This window comes from Marmota flaviventris, chromosome X (genome assembly GCF_047511675.1).
Source record: "Marmota flaviventris isolate mMarFla1 chromosome X, mMarFla1.hap1, whole genome shotgun sequence".
Lineage (NCBI taxonomy): Eukaryota > Metazoa > Chordata > Mammalia > Rodentia > Sciuridae > Marmota > Marmota flaviventris.
In genome coordinates this window covers 129,154,272-129,180,644 of record NC_092518.1, presented here as the reverse complement: position 1 = coordinate 129,180,644, position 26,373 = coordinate 129,154,272, and the positions used below count along the sequence as shown (strand labels likewise).

The 26,373-nt window shown below is 37.4% G+C and overlaps 1 protein-coding gene across 1 annotated transcript in view; it reads right to left on the bottom strand.

Moving 5' to 3' along the window:
• Aff2 (ALF transcription elongation factor 2) overlaps positions 1-26,373 on the bottom strand; it is a 317,944-nt gene that overhangs the window by 135,232 nt on the left and 156,339 nt on the right. Inside the window, exons 5-7 of the mRNA XM_071606100.1 lie at positions 14,882-14,968; positions 9,268-9,304; positions 8,991-9,024 (exon numbers count right to left, since the gene is read on the bottom strand). Of these exons, the coding sequence (XP_071462201.1) occupies positions 8,991-9,024; positions 9,268-9,304; positions 14,882-14,968 (158 nt within the window). The remainder of the gene's footprint in view (positions 1-8,990; positions 9,025-9,267; positions 9,305-14,881; positions 14,969-26,373) is intronic.

Sequence of the window (26,373 nt, the reverse complement as noted above, 5' to 3'; positions counted from 1 at the left end):
GAAGACCTATAATACCATTGAACTAGAAAGAATTATAACATTGCTATTTTGTTATTGTTCTCTGTACTTAATAATTAGTAATAGTTCAATTGAAATGTTACTCGGATGAGGTAGATACAGTATAAAACAAGATATTTATGCTCTAAATTCAAGAATCCTAGAGTGAAATTCCAGCTCTCTTAGCAACCCTCTGTGATCTTGATCAAGTTATTGAACTATTCTGAGATGAAATCCCCTTCTCCATAAAATTGTCTTAACTATATCTACCTCTCAGGGATGCTACAAGGATATAACATGGTTATATAAACAACATAATTGGCCCAGGACAAAGAGCACCAGGCAGACCTGACTGCCAGTATTAGCAACAGCATTGACTCTGTAGCCACAACTGTTTGTTTGGTACTGTCTCTTAACCCTTGGTAATGGTGAGGGTGATAATCATGTCAATATAGTGAAAATAATATCAAAATCACAGATCTGTTGTGAGGTTGAAATAACTGATGTTTGTAAGATGTTTGCCAGTGTCTGGCATAGTAGATACTAGAAGTGGTGACATTATGTCACCTAGGCAAATACTCACATACAGTTTACTTTCTCTCTTCTTCTGCCATGTGAGCTATGGAAATTATTGTAAATGACTTAGAATGAACCTTTCTAGATATTATGAACATTAGGTACTTTCAAAAAGATTTTTTTTCTTGGAAAATTTAGAGATTCCACATAGTTAAAATTGAGGGAGCTATCTGGGATATTTTAAAAAGTGGGCAATGTTTTTCAGAAACAAGTAACACCACACATTAGGCAATGGAGCTGGCAGAGTTATAAATCATTACTTTCCACTCCTTCCTGGGCATATTTCTATCATCATTCTATTAGGCCCCCTGGAAACTTACACAAGGACAATACAGTTTACTAAAGGGATGCACTGGCAGATCATGGGTGTCAGGATCCCACAAGATAGCAGAGAAAATAATTTTTTTCATTTGTTTTCAGCAGGCTTACCCCAACCCCACCATACTCCATCCCACCCACTCTCTACCAAGCTTGGCAACATGTTTGGAGATGTCAATCAGATAGCTTGAGACTTTTTTTTTCTTTTTTGGTGCTCATTGTTAAAGTAGATGGATGAACCACAAAGAAAGGCATGTGTCAGATTTTTCAACTGATTTTACAGCTGTAATTGAGCGTGCATCTGTGGTACTCTACTAACACTGCTCCCCACTCATCAGTAAAATGGAAGGGCTTTTAGCAGTGCTGAGAAGGTGTCAAGAGCAGACCATTTAAACATAACATTCCCAATAACATAATTGTGGCAAAGGATCTGGCTGTTTGTGAGATTCTTGATAGGATGGAAAAACAAAATGAATAGTTTAGAAGCAGGGTGGATATTTTTTTGTCATCTACTCCAGGCTCAGTTGCATTTTTTGTTTGTTTGTTTCTTTTTAGTTTATAGGAATGATCCACAGAGCTTGTCTACACTGCTGCTATATTTTTTTCCTGTGGGCCTGGAAGACTTGTCAGGACTCTGATTGATGAGTTCTGGCCCTGTAGGCATCTGGAGAATCTGGGGACAAGGAAGAATGTTCTAATGGGAGTTTAGAATCCTGGACTGTAGTCCCAGCTCTGCTGTTCCTTAAGTGGGAGACTTTGAACAAATATATTCCCCTCCCTATGCCTGGTTTCTTTCCACCTGGCTCCCTTAACAGAGTCACTCTGATGCTCACATGAGGATAAAGTATCATGTGAAAGTGCTTCAGAGTTATCAATCACAATGCATAGGAAACGTATCTCTGATCCTAGAATTTTATAATCTAATAACTTTTAAAAAAGAGTGTATCTGTGTGCACATGCATCTCATTTGATCAGATAGCATTAGAAGAACCTAATATTCTGGGATATAGAGTGTATGTGTGCATGTGTGTATGCATGTATGTGTTATCACATTACAGTCAATTATATAAGTGATATTATTTTAACTTTGATACCTTGCCTATTAACTTCATCACCTTACACCAGTATTATTTGCTTCATTCAGTTACTGTTCAAAATGCTGAAGAGAACTCAAAAATATGTCACTATGGTTGATGACAGATGGGAATATTTTTTTAAAAATTATTCCACTATGAGGATATAAAGCTACTTCCAATTATCAAAGTTGGTAAGCACAAAAGGTGATGGATGAACCTCTCATAAAACAGACCAAAATATCAGTTTTCTCTCCTTCTCACTTTAATATGGCAAAACGGAGATTTCTGGAGAGAGACATTGTTCCCACCATATGTTACCACAATTAATCTTATGTGAATTTTCCATAATGGTATAACTCCTTTGCAGACAGGGATCCTTTGCACTCACTGTAGGAAACATCTCATAGTCATGGTGACACAATTTGACTTTAGACTCTGAGCTGAGGATGAGTATGCCTGTGGGGGAATATCCATATTGACATTTGTAGTATTTGCAGTATATGGAAGACAGCACTTTATGATAATATTTAGATCTCTGACTTAAACCAAAATGCCAGGTACCATTTGGGCCTGGATTGTAATTAGTGCACTTTTACCTATTGACTGGATAAGATCACACCTGACTTCAATCAGTACAGCAATCTCCAAAGTGCCCATGGGATGGTTTCAGTGGAAGAAGAGCATGCTCTCTGGAGTTAGTCCTGGCTCTACCCTTTGCTACTGTGATATTTGAGCAACTTATTCAATGGCTCTGAGCTTTGGGTTTTGCTTCTATAATAATAATAAATCCACAGGCCTGTTGCAAAGAGAAAAAATGCATGGAGAGTGCCTAGCACATATCATATACTCAATACATAGGAGTTAGTCAAGTTACTGGTGGTGTTGGTGCAAGTCCAATCTTCCCCAACTGTGAAGGATGTTCAGAGTTACTAGTATATGGTCAAAAGCCTTCCACACAGAAGGTTTGAATTTGTTGATAGGAATGAACACTTGAATGAATGAATGAACATATGAATGAATGTAAAAACAGATACAAATCAGGTAGAAGAGACACTCAAAGTTTCCCTGAGAGAAAGACATTCCTTTCCAATTACAGAGATGTCTCAAAATCCACCTGAAATATGCAGTTCCTATGACAGACATGAACCCAGGACCAACACCAGAAAAATTAAATCTGATCTTTCAACTTTGCTGAGTAAACACATTTATGTTTTTATCTTATGTAATGGAAGTGGAAAGCTACAGCTCCCTTTGTGAAGGAGCCCTGGTTCTCAGTCTTGGCACCCATCAAACCAAGGCAGCTTCAACACTCCTTGATGCGAACATTCCAAATGCCAATATTGCTTGTTGTCACATTAGCCAATATACAATCCTCAACATAAAATCCTCTTGATGTCTGATTACTCTTCTTAAGGACCTCATGCTGATTCATTTCAAACTGTGAATTACCTTTAATTCACAGCTTGAACAGGCTGCCAAATTTTGTTTTCTCTGCTCCCAGGTGGCTGTCCCTGATGCAGTGGAGAACTTCCAAAAATATATTAAGTCCTTAGGAAAAGTTGGCAGGCTCTGAGCCATGGGGCATACAAGACAGGCTTAAAGCAAGAGTTGGCATACTTCTCAGTTTAAAATCCAGAATGGCTACAACTAGTGAAAGTCACTGAGATTACTAGTTTATCTGGAGAGTTAGTTTGGTTTTTGTAAGCTTCCAACTGAATATCAATATTTTCAGATCTCAAGTACAAATTCATGTATTTTGATTAAGAATTAATCTGATTAAGAAAATAGCAGCTATTTTTTTTCCTGCTGCATTACCCACTTTGCTCCTGAAATTGCATCTAAGTAACAGACCAAACATCTACTTAGGGAAGAATATATGAAATTGCTACAGAGTGGGTTGTTGCTATGTAATAAGGAAAAGCAGTTCTTAAATCTCAAATCAAATTCTCAAAAGGAATTTTTCCAATGATGAAAGTTTTGGCAGATGGATGGTCAGGGTTGTAATGAATGTGGGGATTTTTTTTTATTTTAGTAAAAAAATAAAATTCATTAAAGAAATAATGTAATGCTTATATTGGTTATAGCAATGTGAAAAAATTTCTCATAATCTTTATATTCTCTCTGGTAATTAAATCTCCATAACACTTAGGGAAAAGTTTAGAAATAATGATATTTTAACAGTTTTGATCCGGTTTTGCATATTTTAAAGCATAGAGGCATAATAACTTTTGTTAATCATTTCTACCAAGCAGCACTACAGGTCTATTTAAAGATTGTATCAAGGTACAAAAGGCTAAATTTGGTGTACCAAATCCTTGAAGTCATCAGATCCCATGTGGAAGCACAGCATAGAAGGAAGAGCAGGGACTTTGGATCTATATGGTCCTGAGCCCACGTTCAAACTTTCCCACCAAAGAATGGTGTTACTTTGATGGTTCTTCTGCATGTTTGTAGCCAAAATATTCATTCGAGATCAGTATACATGATTAGTTCATTGTGTATTTGGATTGTGCACACATTAGGGGAAGGGATATATTGTAGGTTTGATTTTCTCATCTATAGAATTGGAATAAAGTGCGGCACCTCCAGGATGGCTGGTAAGCTTGATAGGGTGATACACACACACACACACACACACACACACACACACACCAGAGCCTGGGATGGAGCCTAGAACATGTGCCTAGACATGATGATAATTGTTTGAGACATCTGCCATTTCTTAGATGCTGTAATTTCCTTTCCTCCTACATATAGATACATTCAATCATTTGTTCATGTGAAATGCTTGTCAACCACCCACAGGTAAATTGAGGCTGGTTTCAACCAGTATGTCTCCATGTGGTCTTTTATCAACTCTCTACATCCATGGTTGTGATGTTTTCAAATATGTAGCTAACACTATAAGTGTAAGAAGTAGATTTATGATGAAGAAAAAATGACATATGGTCATATTTGTCTTTATTTTGGGGCTTTCATAGAAACTATCTGGACATTCTGTATAGTATGGCTTATAATACAACACCTGCTTGATTGAAAGGTGGGGGGGTCTGGATTTTTTCCATTTAGATAGAGTCCAAATGTTAACAACCAAGTTTAACAAAAGTATCAGATATTTAAAGTTGCCATCTTCTCAACAACTCACAAAACTAACTGAAGTCAAAGGCTGTTTGGTAGACACCCACGAGTTCATGAAAGCTGAAAATTCTTCTCAGGGAAACGGAATACATTTATTTCTTCCAATTTATGATGGCTCATAAAAGAATAAAAAGTCATACCTTTTGTAAGGTATTGACAAGTAATTGACAAAGCATTACAATAAATTAGATGAAGCAATCTAACTCAGCCAAAAAAAAAAAAAATCCAAATTCTTTTTTTTCCCTCCTCCATTACTCCTTAATGGTCTCAGGTGGCTGAGGGCAGGAAGACCATATGTTTGAGACTAACCTCAGCAATTTAGCGAGACACTGTCTTGAAATTAAAACAAAACAAAATGAAACGAAAAAAGAGACAGGATATATAAGTGAGTGGCAATGCATTCTTGGGTTAAATCCCCAATACCCTCCTTCCCACAAAAAAGGAAATAAAGTATAAATTAACACAGTGTCTAGTAAGTATTTTGAGAACCTGAATCTGGAAACTGAAAATAGTGTATCTCTTAGTCACAGAATTGACATGATACCACTATAAAAATACACCAGTCTGTCATCCCAAGAAATACAATTTGACCTTCTTAAGCTCATGTCTCACTCTCCTTATGAGGGCACAGACCATTTTTGGAGGAGGCAATAAACTTCACTGGATTCAGAAAATCCGGGAAAGGATTTTTCAAAGACTGTAAAACAGCTCAGAATAATAGAGGCTAAAGGTGGGTGGGTTGGGGGACACCAACTGCTGGGTCTTCTCTCCTTTAGAAATTACTAAGGATTAAAGTTAAATGTACTCTCATTTTGCAAGTTTTACCTTCTAAAGAGTATGCTTACATAGAATTCGAGAAGTGTTTGTGTACATATCCTTATGTGTATACACCGAGCTCATTAATTTGTACAATTTCCCTTGAGGGATTCTGTCTGTATGCTTTAAAGTAAAGATACATTCTGCTGATCTAAACTTGCATCCTCTGTATCCTATGTCATTGGTTTCTCCCAATACAAGAATTGCTAGGGAGCAGAGGCTCAGACGCAGGTCTCCAAACTCCCCCAGTCTAATGCTCTTGCTTCACAGGCATTCAGGGTTCCAGATGGAGCATATAGAATATCACCCCATTGACAACACCCTGTGAAAAGCACTGTATGTTAACAAAGTGCAGTGACTGGGTGGGAAAATATCCAGTCTCCAAAAGGCCAATCATGCACTGGGGTCAGGCCCAGAGAGAGCAGCAAATGTCAAGAACAAAAAGGGAGCCTGGCTAGTTGCAAACCTGCACTAAGGCACCCCAGGGTCAGTATTTTCAGACCTGGGGGCCATGCACATAGTCCTTATAAACAATCCACACTCCAATGGAATATCTGCGTTTTCTCAACCAAAGAAAACAAGCAAAAATGAAGAAAACGAATAGAGTGTCTCAGCAATTAAGGGATTGTTTTACAAGACTTTAATCTCTCTGCACTGGCACTAAGTGATGGGGAGCATGTCCAGCACATTTGCTGACCTTGGGTGGGCATCATTCCCGAGGCCCCACTGACTTGGGGACTACTTCCCTCCAAACTCCAGGCACCAGAAGTCTGTCTATACTCAGAATATTCTTAATAGCCTGGAGGATTACCCTGACAAATGGAAAATCCTAGAAGTTGGCTTAAAATTACACTGTGGTAAGATATGGGGGAATAATAGTAGTGGTTAATAATTTGGAAATTAAAAATGAAAACAAATCTATCACAAGTCTGACTTATGCTGTATTAAAATTTTATCCTACTATAACCAGAAGGGAATTTATTCCAGGTAAAATTTGATGGGCAGTGTCTGAGCTTTAAATCAAGTAGCCAAAAAAAGGAGTAGCTCATTTATAAAATAAACTTGGTGTCTTCTAATTTTACCAAAGCTTCATACAGAGAATTTTAATCTTATTGACTGCACTACATACCACCATGCTATAAGGAGGTGTTTTCTGAAATGCAGCCCTTAACTATAAACCTCCATTGAAAAGTTCATTTCCTGACATAGTTCTCCAACAATAAAAAAAAAAAAAAGAAAAAAGAAAAGTTCATTTCCATTAGTTAGAAACTACTGGAATATTTCATTCTATGGTATATATAGAAAATAGCATTTCTCTAGCGGGAGACTAACACTTAAGCTCTGGGAGTAAAATAATTGTACATTGAAAAATATGCTTTTATATTTTTCATGTTTGTAAACCTGCATTGATTTCCTAAATGTGTGTGTGTTTTATTGAGTTTTTTAATGGGGGGTAAAGTGGGGTAGGAGTAGAACCAGGGAGAAAAAGATATATTGATTACTAGAATAACAAAGGGAATTCATTTAGATGATTCGTGGAAAAGCTGAATTTCACAATATAAAGATGATTTTGATTTCTGTGTTTCCATAAAGTTTGATACTTAAATTAGGATTATGGTTTTGTTATCTCTCTTGTTATATTTTCTTGTTTTGTTTTTCAATTGAGGACTCTTGATTATTGAAGTTGAACTTTGAATTACAAGGCAAGATCAGGCTAGAAAACCAAATAAGATGATTGGTGATAGGGTCAGGACTTCCAGGCTTTGCCACTACACTGCAGCAAGAATGTGTAGTACCAATGCAATTGACTTTCTCAGAGCCTCAGTCTATTTGGCAATCATTTCCAGTTGTTTTATGCAGTTATTTGTGATCTTCCAAAAGGTGAGCAATTTGCTTCAAGTATGCCATTAGACCACTTGAATATCATACATTATTTCATTTTGAAAAATTTCAAGTATGTACTATTTCTCAAACAGAAATTCTACTTCTATTTTCTATTATTAGGAATGAAAGAAGTTGTGAGAGAGTTACTCCCTTGATACATTCTTGGACAAATGGATATTAAAAAATATACAACAGTTAATCTGAGGAAATTGGTTTCTACAAACTCCTCCTTCAATTAACATTAATAAAAAATGAAGACTGTCCTGAGTGAATTGCAGGACCCTGGCTTCTGAACTTCAAACGAGCACCATGTAATCTCATACTCTATCCCTTCCTGGGTAGTCCTGTTTGTGTTTAATATACAGATGTTAGATTACCTGCAAATACTAGGGTCTTGGACTGACTGACCACAGTAAGCCATTCAACAGTTTACATCCAATCATGGTTGCTCAGATGTGTTCCTTGCCCACCCTAGCTAGCACTAGCTGACTACTATGTATGATGATGTTTGTAATTAAAGGTGTGTAATACTTGAACAAGTAGTGAAAATGTGGGAAATAGACATCTACATATTTTTTCACTGAAATCAGAGTTGTTTCCATATCTCATGTATTGACCCAACATGTATCTACATAATTTGAGAGCCTAATGGTGTCCACATAGATTAGTGCTACTTGCTATAGTCCAAATGTTTGTATCCTCCTAAAATTCCCATTGGATCCTCACCCCCAGGGTGATAGGTTATGAGAATAGAGCCTTCATGAATGGGATGAGTGCCTATATAAAGGAGTGCTCAAAGAGACATCTTGTCCCTTCTACCATGTGAGGTTACAGTGAGAAGGTGACTGTCTATGAGGAAGTGGGTCCTTACCAGACATCAGTTCTACTAGTGCCTTTATATGTGACTTCTCAGACTCTAGAACTGTGAGAAATACACTTTTGTTGCTTATAAGATACCTAGCACATGGATTTTTGTTATAGTAGCCCAAACAGGCAAAGACAATGGGAGATGTAATTATAGCCCCTCATGAAAGCACATCTTACTATGAATCAGGATTCATAGTTTGAAGGAGCAAGAAAGAACGAAAAGAATAAGCTCAGAATTGAGGTACTCTTCCTTTGACAAATACCCCCCCAGAAGCCTGGCTTGGAAATCCAAGTACTCACGATGTGAATGATACTGACTTTGTAGAAGCTCTGCTGGTTGGGTCACTCCACTCTGAAATAAAGGACACCAAAAATTACTATTCATGTTTCTACTGTCAAACAATAATTCTGAATAAAATTAGTTTTCAAACATGCAGTCCTCCAAGTTTCCTTACATGGATAACAGATGAAAAATATTGCAACATAACTGTCATTTTTCTACCATGTTTTAAAATATTGACTAGGAAACAGTGAGAAGCAATGGAAGAGAGGACATGGATGCTTGGACTAACAAGGAATCTTCAAAAACACTTACTTTGTAATGTAAATCCTGGGGTCAAATGTTGAGATTCCTATAAGGAAGAACACATAATACAAACATTAGTTAAATATTACAAGGGAACAAAAGGTATATTCTTTTATGGCTGAAGATATAAAGTTGACTAATGCTTGCAAATGGGAAACCATTAGCAATTACATTAATTAGGCTTCAGTCAGTAGCTCTATTTGAAGGACAAGCATTTTCTAGCCATACCTGCTGCCACATGATCCTAATTCCCATTTTATCAGAATTATAAGTAAGACTGGTATCTATTTGGAAATGCGTGCCACATAGGAACAAATGACCACATAGGAACAAATGTGTGAAATTGAAGTGCATAATTTCTTACTTAACTAACCAATCAATCATGTTTCCAAGGAAGTAAAGGGGACTTTGTTCAAACAAACAAATGGTCATGGCTTTGGTAAAATTATAAATAAGACTTTAATTTATAGATATGCTAAATTTCCCCTTTTCTAGAAACCACTCCAACTTTCTACCTTCGCAATGACTCATATGCAATAGCTGTACTTTATTTTGTGCCAGAGAAGGGTTCTTAAAACTCACTCACAAATCTGTTGAAGTATAGGAACCAATTTTTAATATGTTTGTAGGGTACATTACTCAAAAGGATTTAAATTTAATTTAAAAGTCACTGTTCACCCAATTAATTTACTGTTTTGAGAAATTCAGACCTGCACACATGGGGCTTGCTGGCACACCCATGTAGATCCTGACAACTAGCAGGCAGAAATACTACAGTGATGTTCACGTCACACATAGTACTATGCAGATAGAAGAGAGAATTAGAACAGACTGCAAAGCAAGCATTCTAAAACTGGAGACAATGAATTCAAGTAAATATAAGAATTAGTTATTGATCACTGCTGCAAGTAATCTATTCATTAAGCTTACTCTCACCACTCTATAGAGGAAAACAAGACCACAGCATAATTTATCTTTAAAACAAGTAAGCAAGTACTATACCACCATGCTTTAGCTGAAAGTGAACTTTCCAATCTCTTCAGCATGACTCCATTGCTTGAGAGATTTGTCTTTTGGGAGGATTCCCATTCCAGAAGACTCCAATCAACTCAAGAAGTGGTGGGAAAGGCCTCTTAGCTAGACAGCTATGGTGAAGCCCATGGGGTTTCTTATTCAAAGGCTTCTGAACCCTCACTGTTAGAGAACTGCCTTTTGATAATAGGTTCTAAAAACTCTGACCCCTTGATTCCTACCCCGTAGCAATCACAGATGGCAAGGAAGGGGAAATACTTTTGAACAATGTCCAGCCATTGAAAGAAACATTGAGATGTAAAAATTGACAGCACAGAAATCCACAGAAAATGACAGCAAACTCAGAACTTGAAAAGCAGACACTCTGGCCCTTCTTACCTATATTAACAGCTCCAAGAGCACAAATAGAACATAGTATAATATTACTGCACAGTACACTAACTGATGCTCATGATAATATTTAAGTTATCAAGAATGACTAATGCATGTTCAGTAAAATCTTTAAAAGAAGTCTGGAAAACATTACACTTCAAAACAATTTCTATTACCTAGTCACTACGGAATGATAACTTTCAGTTATTCAGAACATCTAGTTTTTTCTAGTTTTTTTCATAGTGAAAAATAAGTTAGATTTGATCATTTGTATCTACTTTACTATAAAGCAATATTTCTATCTGCTATTTTTCTGAGGGATTTCATTATAAAAGTACAGGGCATGTTTGGACTTGTAAAACTTTAGGAAATTGAATAAGTTCCAAATCAATCAAACCAATCTGACCAGTGAGTAAAACACAGCCTTTGCCAGTGCTCTTGTAAACCTGATTTTCAAAATCACCCAAGTATTTTACATCTTAGTCCCAAACAATCAGTTGTTTCAGGGCATAAAGGGAGTGATGCATGAAGCAAACAGGAAGATTATGTTACTTACTGAATTTAACTAATTGACATTACATATTCATGATATAGTTTTATCTGTTAAGCTGAATAAGACATTTTATAAACTGGAAATCTGAACAAATGAAGCACATTTGTATATCACCAAAGTCACTAAGTACATACCCAACCTTAACTGGAAGTAGACTGCCTGGTCAGTGAAAGATGCTTCATTATTCATATAGTAATTATTAATTGATAAAGTACAAATTTTTAACAAATACTTGACTCTAGTTGGGTGTTTGTAGTCCCAGTGGCTTGAGAGGCTGAGACAGAAGGATTGAAAGTTCTAAGTCAGCCTCAGCAACTTAGTGAGGCCCTAAGCAACTTAATGTATCCTGTCTCAAAAAAGGGCAGCAGGGATCTGTAGATGTGCCTCAGTGGTTAAGCTCTCCTGGGTTCAATCCCTTGTATGTATAAATAAATAAATAACCAGACACTTGACTTCGAGTTGTGCATTTCTTTCATACATTTGTCATAGATGCTAGAATATAATGATGCCAAATTGCTTTCACAAACTTAAGTGAGACACATTGAAATAATAGACTTTATGATAGTTCTACAATTGGAGACTCCTATAGGATCTAGACTATAGAGCAGGTGTCAGCTAATACTTCCTGCTAAGGGCCAGATAGTAAATAATTTAGGGTTTGGAAAACATATGGTCTCTTTCATAGTTATTCAACTCTGCATTATAGTGTGAATGGGTGTGGCCTGGTTCCAAGAGAGTTTGATTTATAGACCCTGAAATTTGAATATCACATTAATATTCATATTATTCACAATAACAATAATATAATTTTTATGTTGAAAAATTTAACCATTTAAAAATGTTATAAAAAGGTATAGATTATATAGTTGGTCTACCTCTGTTTTAGAGGATATTACTTAAACATTCCCTGAAAACATATTGCTCCATTTAATTCTGATAAGCATATATTTACTCCCTTCTTTCTGAGGGTTTCCATTCTCTGTGAGGAAACATGGACTGCTTTTTTTGTGGGGAGGGGGCACTGTGGATTGAACCCAGAAGTGCTTAACTACTGAGCAACATCCCCATCCCTTTTTTATTTTTAATTTAAAAGCAGAGTCTTTGGGCTGGGGTTGTGGCTCAGTGGTAGAGCTCTTGCCTGGCATGTGTGATGCACTGAGTTAGATTCTCAGCACCACATATAAATAAATAAATAAAATAAAGGTTCATCAAGAACTAAAAAAAAATTTAAAAATTAAATAAATAAAAACAGTCTTGCATAAGTTGCTTAGTGCACCTCACTAAGTTGCTGAGGCTGGCCTCAAACTTGTGATCATCCTATCCTAGCCTTCCAAATCACTAGGATAACAGGTGTGTGCCACCATGTTTGGCCCAAAACATGGCATTTAAAATTTGTGATTGGTAAGAAAAAAACTTAAATTGAGAAATTTTCAGCTGTATTTTTTTTTTATAAGTTTACACAATCATAGACTATTTGACCTAAAAGTCTACTGGAATTTTATCGTCGCTAAACACATTCACCACCTCAAGTGCAGATGAGGAAGCTGAGGCTAAGAGGAATTTGAACAGGACCACATGGCCAGCAAATGGCAGAACCAGGATGAAAAATATCTAAGATTTCTATTCTAATGGCAGCATTTTGCTAGGCAAACTCTGTCATGGATATAAGAAAAATGATGCTACCCAGGAGGGTGGTATCTCCCAGTTCTGGTCCAAGGATAGAAGAATGGGCAATCACCTATTCCACCCATTTTCTGGAGATTGTCATGTTTTGGAAGATGTAATTTGAACTGGGGCATCTTTAAATCTGTGTGAGAAAGAACACACTGAGAAATAGTATGACCCTTGGTGTCAGAACACTTTGATCTAAATACCGATGCCTTCATTTATTAACTGAGTGACCTCAAGCAGAAAATTCAACTACTATATGCCTCAATTTCCTCCTCTATGAACTAGGGATAAGCAAGGTTTTAATTTCTGTGAGTTGTTGTGAGGATTTAATTATTTGCTATATAGTAAATACTTAGAATGAGGTGAGGCATATAATATTATGTTTCTGATGTTATTATGTAGGATGTACTTTTCCTTCAAATCAACACTGTGACAGGAATCAAATGAAACAAAAAAGTGGATATGTGGCCATCCTGGTTTTACCCTTTTATCCAACTTGCTTCTATCTTTATTGTGAAGTTGATGGTAGCAAAAGTAATTGGCAGAAAATGCAAGTCGTGCCTGATTCCAAATCATTCACAGGCTACAAAAAGCCCATTTAAACAGCCAGTTCTTTTGTATATACTTGTAAATGTCAAAATTGCAGCTTGCACAAATTATCTCCAAAATTGGAAAACCCAGATGAAAACAATGCAATTGCTGTCCAAGTGGTGTATTCCATTCTGAAATGGATGGAATGTTCTCTGTGATGCTTAGGAGAAAGATATCAAGTCCAGGGCAGCAAAGGAGGGAGAGTAAAGCTTTGGGAAGGAATGACACACACTCAGACTGGGATGGTAGGATTGCCACTCACCTAGACCTGACTCTTTTTGAAGGAAAGAGGGGGAAATTAAACACAGTTTCGATCAGAATTATTGTCAAAATCATAGCCCAAAAAGCTAAAGGATCTGATTATTTATTGCTCCTTTTACAAGTAAAGCTCAAATTCCTAGCATGACTTCCAAGGTCTTTCACAGCAAGGCACTCACTTGCCCAGGGTTCATCTCTCTCCACTAGCTAATCATAAAAACTCATACCCACATGTGTCACACCATGATTCCTCATCTCTCTATACCATTGCTAATGCTGCTGGGCCCTTTTGTACCTGCAAGAATATTCCTTGTCCTCTAAGTACTGCCACCTCCAATATGAGCACTCCCTTTAAGTCCCAGGAGGGTTGTATACTTCTTTAAGCCTCATATTCTCTATGAAAACCTCTACTATGTACATTGCTTTGCTGTTTATCTAAAAAAAATGTGCATGGCTTTTCTTCATTCCTAACTTTTAGAATATCATATGCCCTCAGCAATGATTTCTGAATAAATAGGCAAAAGGAAGAAAGGCAATAAGGCATTTTTTTCTTTTAAAGTATATTATTCTTTCAAAGTATTTTGAAGTATGATAGCCACATGTATTTAGGCACTTAAAAAAACTGATGGTGATAGATTGTTATTGGAAGCAGGGGGAGGAAAATATATTCAAAATTTGACAACAGAACTGTAGAAGACAAAGTTCTGTCTATGTGACAGGCTGCTTGATAAAGATCTGTCTGCTTTTGAGCAAGGACTTGAAGGTGATATACAAAAATGAAAACTGATCCATCAGAGTGAAAATAATAGGTTTTCTAAAATCTAAAATTCTGAATTTGTTGGTTCATCATCCATTTGGTCCTCCTTGAGGGATAAGCATATCCTCCTCTGATTCATCAGTTCTGGGCACAGTCATGTGGGCAGTGGCAACGCACAGGTAGTAGGATATGCATGCCAGAATCTGAGTGAAGCCTGTCTTCAAGATGCTCTTTCAATAAAAATCATATTTATATTACCATCTTGAGGGGAGAGGCAAGACAGAATCTAGGTTTTATGGCACTAGAAGACCAGGGTCTTTTATCCTTAAGAATCTGATCAGAAGATTTTGTCAAAATGAATATAAGGAGAATGGAGGAAGAGAACTGACCTGTCCTGGGATGGAAAATGTGTTCTGCTCAGAGTTTCCAGGAGTATGCATGGCAGTGAGAGGAGTAGGCCAGGAATGTGTCATCTCCTGATAAGGAAAAATAGAGCAACTTTATTTCTGAGTACTTAGATAATCAAACCCCTTCTTGGCACTAAATATAGTAGGCCCCTTACAACTACTAAGAGGACGGACTTAATTGGCCTGTTTTTTAAGGGAACTTAAAGTTATCCTGTTTAATTAACTGCCCCACTCCAGTTCACTATGCCTATCTGCAATGCAAAGGACCATCCAGCATCTGCTTATACACTGCCAATGACAGGAGACTCATTGCTGCTTGAAGCAGCCTATTCCATGCTGAGTCAGTTAGATCACACTATTCTTCCTGGCTGTAGCTAAAACCTGTTCTCTGGGAACTTCTACCTATACACTGTAATTTGGAGCCATACAGAACATGTTTCCTCCTTCTTTGGTATGACAGGCCTTCAGCTTTGGAAAGCAGCAGTCCTATCCACTGGTATTATCTCTTCTCCAGGGCAAGATATCCTCAGCTTGCTCCTTCATTTATTGGGAACCTTCAATTTTTCTTCCAATGTTCCATTTATGCAATATGTCACTATTTTAGGTGCTCCCAGAGGGCCCTCCTGATTGCCTGGGGCTCTTTTAACTCAGTCTTTTGTTCTAGATGTGATCCTCCAGCTCCAGGGAGGGTGGCACTATCACTGCCTTCAATCTGGATACTCTGATACTCATCTTCTCTTGATGCAGCCTAATAGTTAGTGACAAGATTATGCACAAGCAGTTGATTTTTCCATGCAAAGATGAGGTGGCTAAGCAGAATTCTCTCCCATTCACAGAGAAAGATATGATGTGATTGGTAGCTCAGTTCCACCAGGCAGTACACACAGTCTATTTGTGAGTTGAAGTCCCCAAACAGGAAAAGCCCCTCAGGCTCCCATCCTGTTATCAGCAGGGGAACCTTCTCAGTGCTTTCAAACACTCATTTTAAAAGAGGTGCTGTTCAAATCTTGCTTGAGTCTTAGGGCACATGGCCAACAATACTTTACCCTAAGAGCAAGGATAATTAAATGACATGCTCAAAACCTCAGCAACAGAGATGATAAATTTTGTGAAGCAGGAGGGAGTCAGCATGTGTTGGATTCATCAAACATTTTCATATATAAACATTAAACATAAAAATCAATGTAATGATGGAAATAAAGAAGAGCTTTGGAGAGGGGTGGAGGGGATCAAAGTTTGTGAAAGTCTTTTTTTAATGAGTAAGTTACATAATACTTTCCCCCCCCAATCCTTATGGGTAACATAATTAGTCATTTCAAAGGTAATATTAATAAGAACACTCAGGTAGCACTAAAACATGTTTTTTTCCTTCTATAATTACCTAGTTCAAAAAGATTCTTTGATGTATGAAGAGCTGTAATGCAAGGAGATACTTCACAGCTTCATTCACAGTGGCACTACTGAAGCAGAATTTGTAAGTATTATTCAGACAAGCACTGACACAGATTGAATTTTACCCAGTGCTACTTTAAAAGGAGAAGGTAAGTACATTAAAAATGCACACAAGATTTAGAGGGGATGCTTAACCTACTTAAGAGATAGACTATTTCCAAGTGTTTTTGAGTTGTGCATTTGTATCCAGTTGATAACATTCATGACAAATACTACTTATGTATTCATCAAAACTTGCCCCAAAGTAACAACGTGACAACTGTTTAAAGCAGAATTCTAATTACTCTGTCTTTAAAATACTCAATGAGTTCTTTTAAAATTTAGGTGATTTTTCATATGTTGGGAAAAATGACAGCCTTTTTAAACAAATGATATTTGGAAAACTGGACATCCATATGTAGAGAATGAAACTAGATCCCTCTCTCCTCTGCACAAACATCAACTCAAAGTGGATCAAATACCTAGGAATTAGACCAGAAACTATGCAACTGCTGGAAGAAAACATAACCTCAATACTCCAACATATTAGTATGGGCACTGACTTCTTCAATAAGATTCCTAAAGCTCCAGGCATAATACCAAGAGTTAATAAATGATATGGCATCAAATTAATAAGCTTCTTCACAACAAGCAATTAAAAGCATGAAGAAAGAGCCTACAAAATTGGAGAAAATCTTTGCCAAGTAGGCTTCTCACATAAGATTAATATCTAGAATATATAAAGAACTCAAAATACTCAACATTAAAAATCAAATAACCCAATCAACAAATGGTAAAGTGATATAAAAAGATATTTCTCAAAGGAAGACTTACAAATGGCCAACAAATATATGAAAAAAATGTTCAACATATTTAACAATTAGGGACATCCAAATTGAAACCACACTGAGACTTCATTTCGCTCCAGTTAGAATGTCAGTCATCAAGAATACAAATAACAATAAATGTTAATGAGGATGTAGGAAAACAGATCACTTATACACTGTTGGTGGTGGGATTGTAAATTAGTACAATCATTATGGAAATCAGTATGGAGGTTCCTCAAAAGACAAGGAATGGAACCACCATATGACACAGCTATATCACTCCTCAGTATTTAGCCAAAAGAATTAAAGTCATCATGCTATAGTCATACAAACACACTCATGTTTACAGAAGCACAACATAACAGCTAAGTTACAGAACCAGCCTAGGTGTTTTTCAATAGATGAATGGATAAAGAAAATGTGGTATATGTAATGGAGTTTTACTCAGCCATATACAAGAATAAAATTATGGCCTTTGCAGGAAAAATGGATAGAACTGGAAACCAGTTAAGCAAAATAAGTCACACTCAGAAAGATTTGTTTTCTCTCATATGTGGAAGCTGGAGAGAAAAAAGGTCAATAAAAGGGGGTATCTCATGAAAATAGGAGGGTAATAAGTAGAGTAGATGAAGGGGGATGAAAGAGTGAAGGGAATAGGGAAATATTGGAGAATGAAATTGACCAAATTATATTTTGTGCATGTATGAATATATCACAATGAATCCTGTTATGAGGTGTAATTGTTATATACTGATATTTTATTTTTTAAAAAATAGGTGTTTTTACCTAATTAAGGCTCATCATTAGTCAGATCATTTAAAATATGCAACAGGAGGAAAAGGGGGATGGTGAGATGTTGTTCAAAGGGCAAAAAGTTACAGTTAGTCACAATAAATTCTGGAGATCTACTATATCATATAGAGACCATAGTTAATGATAATATACTGTATACTTGCATATTGCTAAGACAATAGATTTTAAATGTTGTTAGCATGAAGAGGATAAGGACATGAGATGATGGATATATTAATTAACTTGATCTAATCACTCTACAATGAAAACACATAGGCAAACATCACATATCACATTACTCTATAAACATATACAGTTTGGGGACTGGGGTTGTGGCTCAGCAGTAGAGCACTTGCCTAGCACGTGCAAGGCCCTGGGTTCGATCCTCAGCACCACATAAAAATAAATTTTAAAAAAAGTTATTGAAAACTACAACTAAAAAATAAATATTTTTAAAGAACACACACAGTTTTCTTTGTCAGTTAAAAATAACTTAATTTAAATTTAATTTAGTAAATTAACTCAATTAATTTGAATAAATATAAATAGTTCATGTTGACCAAGGAATAGTAAGCTACAGCTTAGAAAGGAGTTCTAAGGTCTTTCTAGTAACCAGGGGTAGGCCCCAAGCAATCAGATGCCTAGTTACATTCCCTTTCACTACTGGTTTTAGGAGTGTATCTCTGGGGTCACTAAAAGGTGTTTCAGGGAAAACAAAATCACTTCTCAAAGGTGAACCTCTTCCCCCAGGTCTTCTTTACTGATTCTGTGGCAAGACCTGCTTATCTTGAATTGCCAGCAAAGTGTACCACCCTGCTGGCTGATCCACATGGAACTGCATAGTTTTTGCATTTTCAATTACAATTGATTCTGTGTATTTAAAAATGTGAGATTTCATGAAACATCTCACTGAGTTGATGTTACCACTGATGCATTTGATTATGGTAGGGAGTTTGCAGTTGAAAGGGTTATAATTTCCTGAAAGTATATCTTCAGCAAGAAACTTTTGAGCAAGCTCTTTCACATCTCAAAATTAGTTAGACCTATAAAGTGTGGCAAGCTCACAGCGCACCTTCCATTGTTATTCTTTTCATTAACACTTGAAAGATATTAATCTATTTTTATGTTCTTGCTTTTGCCAAGATAAGGACACCTACACACCATTATACAACTGTACTAATCTTTCACCCAATCATCAGCTAGGGATGAGCACCTCCTCCAAAAGTATTACCAAGGCTTTTATGAGTGACCCCAATCCTAAGCACCTGAACTTTACACCTTCTCCTTTAACAAAAAAATTAGACACGTATACACACATTTAAGATTGGTCTAAACATCCACAAAGAAGGTCTCCTTATGTCTGGTCTCCTCTGATTCCTCCCAGAGAAAGAGAGAGAGATAAAGCAGGGAATCAGATCCCTACTGGACAAATACGATGATTAAGATCATGAGAGGTGAGGTTGCTAACAAACAGCCTCATATTTAGATGTAAGTGAATAGTGGCTAGTTCCAAAGTACACACTTTCCAGTAGAGCAAATGAGGCTCCCCTTTGAAAGGTTGGCTAACATGGTTAATGGAGAAAGGATTAGGTAGTAACATTTTATTTTTTAGTATTTGACAAAGAATGGATTCCACGTGTGATAGAGCACTCTATATACATTTCAACAATGACCAGACACTTATCTTAATCTGATATCAAGTCTCCAAAGTGGAAACCCAGAAAAAAAAACACAAAAGGCCCAATTTTCCATTGCACTATACATACCATGGCTCATGGCTAGAACTCTGACAAATCAAACAACTTGTAAGAAGCCCTGCTTTGCCCATTTGAGACATAGAAGCTGTGTACCTCAAAGGCTTTGGGGAAGAAGACAATGTGGTGTTGTAAACTTTGCTAATCTCAAATATACACTATACTCATCATACAGTGCTGTCTAAATGACTCCTGTATCAAATAACTAGTATATTGTCACAAGCCTTGTTTTACTCAACTTTGAATCTCCAATGCCTGTTACGTAGTAATTGGATGGCCTTTTTGTACCACAAACTAAAGAGGCAAGATTTAACATCACACCTGTATGTCAAAGGAAGAATCAGAGACATGAAGAAGCAAAGTGACTTGTCCAAGGCTGCATAACAAATGTCAGGGTCTCTTTGTTCTACTAATTTTTTACTAAGTGGCTATTATGTGCCAGCAACTGGGATACAGAAATAATCAAACTCTTTCCCTGGATGAGCACACTCTTCCTGACACACTAGGAGCACAGTTGCAAGAAGAAATTGTAGTATGAAGCAACTGGGAAAGGATTCAGAGCAGAGGTGACAGAGAGGGTGGGGGAGGTCCTTTCAGAGGCTCACATTATACCTGGCACACAGTAGCTCATCAAACAATATGTGTTTAGGATAAGCATAAATATTAATGTTCTTACCTTCAAAGACTTCAAACTTAGGATGGAATTACAGCAATTTTTCAAATGTCTATCTCATGAATGGCAATGATGGGGGTAATTACTCTATTCACTATTGTTGTGTGGTCAGAAAACTAAGAATAACATAGGGCAAGCTTGACTCAAGTTTGAGCTCTGTATGGAGCTACCTGAATGATCCTGATCAAGTTGCTTGCCCACTCTGAGATCAGTTTTCCACCTGTAAGCTGCTGGCTTTGGCTTGAATGTTTTCTAGGGTTTCTCTAGCTATCAATGTGGTTAATCTGTGAGTCTACCTGCTCTGTGTATGTCAGAAGCCTGCCATAAGGGAAAGAAAGCTAATGAGTGTGTAAGGGTTTGGAATAGAGCTGTACACATTTAAGCCTCATTGTTACTAGCCCCACAACCACAACTGTAGCATTGCCAGTATGAGCTGGCAAGCATCTGTTTAGCAATCAGGCAACTGAGGTTCTGTTCAGACTTGAGAAGATAGTGGTGGCACACACCTTCCCCCTTTCCTTCTACTGACATGCCAAGAAAGTAGTCACTGCAGTTTTAGAAGTCTTTCCAAATTTCTGTGATTATGAATAGTAAGTGTGGATAGTTAAGGGTTTTCAGGCAGAAGGAAAATAAGTCCACAAAATCAGGTTGGAGCTTATTTTCATGGGGACTTGGAATTAAATTTACCCTTCAATCAGGATAACTGACCTTGGTGTCTGATTTCCTTTGGGGATATTTTCCTTGTTTCTTTTGAGGGAGCATACTCCTCAAAATGTACTGACAGCAATGCAAAAATATACACTGGACAATCTTAAAAGCCACCACACCACAGCCTCAGGATGTAGGAACATCAGCATCCTCTTCTCCAAAACTAATTAAGCCTAAAAACATTGAATCCACATGTCCCATTTATGTGAGTGAGGAATCAGCATTAGATAGTCAAATCTGATTCTTTTAACTAAAGGAGGCCTCCTCCAGAGAAAAGCATGTGTGTGGCAGGAAAGGGTGTTAGCTTACTAGAAAACCTAATTTGTTTGAATAAATGACTTAGAACCTTTGTATTGATGGGCCTTGATAGTTCTCTGGGGAGGCAGAAATGGGAGAGGAGGCAGTTAGGCATTAGGATTACTAGGGAATATGGGACAAGGGCCCTTGCAGTGTCCAGGAAGGACTGTTCAGGGACTCAGCCTCAGAAGGGCAGCAGCCAAATCATTGATTAGCCCTCACTCCACTATCAGTTGCTAACTGGCCTGTGGGAATCTTGGCTCCTCCCTGATAGGAGACAGAAGCAAAGCAGGAGGGTTAGCATATTATCTGTAGCCACAGTGGGGCTGTTCCTAGGAAATGGATAAAAGGAAGCTGGAGGGAACCACGTTGTCATTTTGGAGAAGAACCCTGTGCTGTCTGTGATCTGTCTAGGCAACTACTCCCAGTGTGGTATCCCAAAATACAGCTACACTGCTCTGTAGCCACTGCAGAAACACTTAGGTCAATCTGCTGCTTTTCCCTCAGGAAGGCCTAGGGAGGATAGTGGACCTAAGATGGAGCCCTTTGGCCAGGGAAGGGAAATTGGCTGTTCCATATAAAATTTCTTTTGGAGGGCATCAAGGCATGTGGGCGGGGATACTGGTATCTTTCTTCTCTGGTCCCTCTCAGGGTAGATCATGCATTTCCTAGAACAAGCTAGTTTTACCCTAATGATGCTCAAGAGATATGTGCTTTCTATGTAGGGCTCAAGTGCTTTTTAACCCTGTCTAGACCACAGTCTAGAACACTGATCCTACTCAGAAAATGGGATCTTACTTGTTAGGCTGGGAAAGTGCTGGGCACATGGTATAACTTGGCTTCAGTGAAGCATTTACCAAACCTCACCTAGAAATCTTGCAGGTCAGGATGAAGAAAGGTGCATTATTATGTACTATGGTGGAATAAGCTTATACAAATATCAGAGTAAGTACAGTCAACCAAGCAGACATGTCCCTACAGACATGCCATTGGGCTCTGTCATTAGTAGTCCTCCCCTGTTAACACATGTAAATATAATATTATTATTATATTATACTTGAATAATAATATTATTATTAAGCCTTACTTTTTAAGGCCTCACTTTTAATCAGACTCGGGTAGCAAAAATCACTCAAAATATTATCTTGTTCAATCAGTAATTTGAAAGAACATATAGAATATCTGCTAATCAGAATTACAGGTGACAATACGCTATGAGTTATCAAAATTCAGAAACATCTTGCAACACTGACCTAAAGCAATTATAATCTACAAACCAAGTATAAAACTGCACAATGAGAAAGACCACCTAGCTTAACTATAATTCATGGGGTCAAAAACCAATTATTTTAGTTGACAACCCCAAATTACTGTGAGGGCTTTTGGCAGCCAAAAGAATTTTTGCCAAATCATGTGACATTAAGGTAAGTGTGGAAGGCAATAGTTCTGCTAGAAACTGCATGGAAAAGACCTGGACACAGTCAGAGAACTCTATCCTGGAAGCCCCATCTTGGCACGGGAGTGTGGATACTGTGATCTCTACTAGATGCTGAGAGGAAGAAGAGAGAAATCTACAAAAAAATTAGTCCAATGGGAAGAATAATGTATGTCTTCAAATAAGCAAAAGATTTGTGATGTGCTTTTGCAATTAAAGGTTTGGCCTATGGGTAAAAGCTATTAGGGGACAAATTTTAACTCAACCTAAGGAATAAATTCCAATGATGTGAGGTTTCCAATCACAGAGCCTACTTTCTTAGAAGGCAGTAAGTGAGAAACACATGTCTAAAGGTGAGATGATCCCAACGTAGGATAATGGAGAAGGGATTCCTAGAAAGGCAGGGGGTGGAAAGGTATGAACCAACTAATTTGCCTTCCTAATCAGTAATCATACTTTTTATTTCTATATAGATAGCAATATATATAAGAAGATGGAAAGCTGAATATTGATCAAGATTGCATGACATATAGACATGGCTGACCAATTTAGCCAAGGAAATTCATTGTTCTTCTATGATTGGGGTGTGAGAGGGCATTGGAAGGATACTGTTTCACAGTGAGACAGCTACCATCCCAATGTCTGACTGTTTGCTCAGCCCTTGCAAATTGCAACAACACTGTAGCCATAGACTTTACTGGGCTTGATCAATAAATATTCCTGCCAAGCCATTCTAGTGGTCAAAACCTTGATCAGTCTAGATGAATGAATATTCTTCTGTTTGGCCTCATCTGAATACAGTCTCCTGAGAATGTATCTCTGATTTCTGTACAAGTGCTGGTAGGGAGAAAGTATATGATCCATTGCTTTAGTTGTTACATGAAGTATAACTTCCCAACCATGGTGTAAAAGTGGGCCAACCCAAAATGCAGTATACTAGACCAAAACAACAACAACAACAAAAGAGTGATTCTTTTCAAAGTTAACACTAACTTGTGATTTCATTGACACAGTATAAAAATCCTGGCAATGTTTCTTCAAATAACTAGTTGATTGTTTAAGCCCCAGGACTATACATGTAAAAAGCTCATACTGTCTGCCTTTATCCTGAAAACCCCCAAACTAAGCTCCACTGAAAAAAGAGCCTAATTCTGATTTACAATTAAGAAGCATGGTGATCAGTACTCTGAAGCTGTATTTCATGCTTTTTCAGACAATCAATCTAGCCAATTTGCTATTATCAGATACAACCAATTACCTTTCACCCACTAAATGCAATGGGGATATATGGCCAGGTATAGAATCTATCCATGAGACTTCTTTTGAACTTGTTTCCCCTCAGGCATTTTTCCCTCAGATGCTCAAACGAAAGAAACACCTCCAAAGGCAATAAAGGGGTGAAGACCCCCCAATTTACTGGTCAGAATTCAACCATTTCCATAGGGTTCTGTACAAGGTTTCAGCAGCAACAACCTGAGGCCACAGCACAGGTCACCAAAGGGTTTGACTCTTCCAACAGATGATTGTCTTGTAAATTTCAGTCCTCATCAGGAAATCTGTCTAAATTAGGTTGAACCAGACAGAACAGAAGACTGGCCACGCTACTAGGAAATGCTGTTAGGTTGAACAGCATGGAATTCTTTGGCTTTTGTGGTAAAGGCAAAATTAGCACAAGTCCAGGGGTTAGAAATCTACAAACTACTCACTGAATTGAACTACATTTCAAAGATAGGAGCAGTAAGAAAATCTAGTTAGAGAGTTTTTGCTCAGTGGTTCAGGTCAGGCATCTGAGGAATCTGAGGTTTCTTCGTGGTCATTTCTTCTATTTTTAATCCTTCATTTTAAAACTTACTCCTTCGTTCTTAGGCTAATTTTGATATCAGAACACTGATTCTCTTTTCCAAAGTTTTCGGGATGGGGGGCAAAGTACATATTTATTTACTTCAATTTTTAAATTTGTTTTAATACATGACATTACAATGCACTTTGACACATCATACATATATGGAGTATAACTTCTCATTCTTCTGATTGTACACAATGTAGAATCACAATTGTCATGTACTTATATATGTACATAGGGTAATAATGCCTAAAATGTTTTCTCTGATACGCAGATGCTAATTCTCAATGAAGGGGAGTGGGCTAGGGAACAATAGAGTTGCTTTAGATTAGGTAGAGGGGACTAATAGAATGAATCAGACATCATGACCTGTCAAAGTGTATTGTACTGTCATGTATAACTAATTAGAACAAATTTTTAAAATCTAAAATAAAAATGTGTACTTTAAATTGATATGGGTGTTGTTACCTCTTCATTGTCTTTGAGGTATTTCTTTGAGGTGAGCATCTAAGGGTTGAATGCCTGAGGAGAAACAAATTCAAAAGAAGTTGCATGGAGGGGCTGGGGTTGTGGCTTAGTTGTAGAGTGATCGTCTAGCATGTGTGAGGCACTGAGTTCAATCCTCAGCACCGCATAAAGATAAATAAATAAATAAATAGTCTCCATCTACAACATATATATATGTTGTGTGTGGATAGGTTCTACACCTGGCCATACATATCCCCATGTACTTTAGCGCCCCCCACCCAAAGAAGTTTTTAACTTCATTGTTGAGTTGCCAGGTTTCCTGTTTCAAATTACCATGCTATCAATTATACCCAATGGCCATCACTTAAAATGTACTGGCTTGAGACACTTCCCTAGGATTTCATAATATTACAACCATTTTCCCAAGTGAAATGGCATGCCATATCCTCATAGCATGAGATACTTTTTTATGATTACCATCCAACTGGCTTGTTCAGCTCCAGCTCATGCAAACCAAATTGAGAAAACACACACACCTTCATTGGCTTCTCTCCCAGCATCATATTTAAAGATATACATTTAATTTCATTCATTCAAAAATCATTTTTGAGTGTCTAATCTCTACAAGGCATCTAAGAGTCTGGAGTCTGGACCAGGTCTAGGCACAGGGTCCTATAGTGCTAGGGATAGCTAGAGTGTCCATCATTGGACTCAGTGTAAGATAATGAAAATTGTTAGTTATCATTCAATATAGAAGGATAGGAGAGCAATATGGAATTGATCACATCCAGGAACTTCCAAGGGGGTTTATTGCTCCCCCATTGCTAGAGAGATACATAGTGTTGAAACAGCTACAGAGCCATCCTTTAGGAAGCCAGCTTGCACTAGCAGTGACAATGCTATGCCAAGGGGAGCACAAGGATACATTTCCTGCAATCTCCAGTATAAGCCTTTTCAAAGAATCACACAAAGCATTAGTTTTCCATTTCTAAGGGCTGCTGTAGCTTTTCAAACATGCTAGCTTTCTTGTAGTTTACACTTATCACATTAAGAAAAATGGTAATGAGGAGTTCATGACAACTGCTTTTAGAAGGAACAAAGGCTCAATTGCTGGGGAAAAAAAAGAAGTAATATCTATTTTCATGAAAAAAGGCCTCCAGTGAACAACTTGGCTATATCTTTGCTCTCTCAATATTTCTGAGCTCAGTAATAAAGCACCAGGCCACTAATACAGCCAAAACTCTAT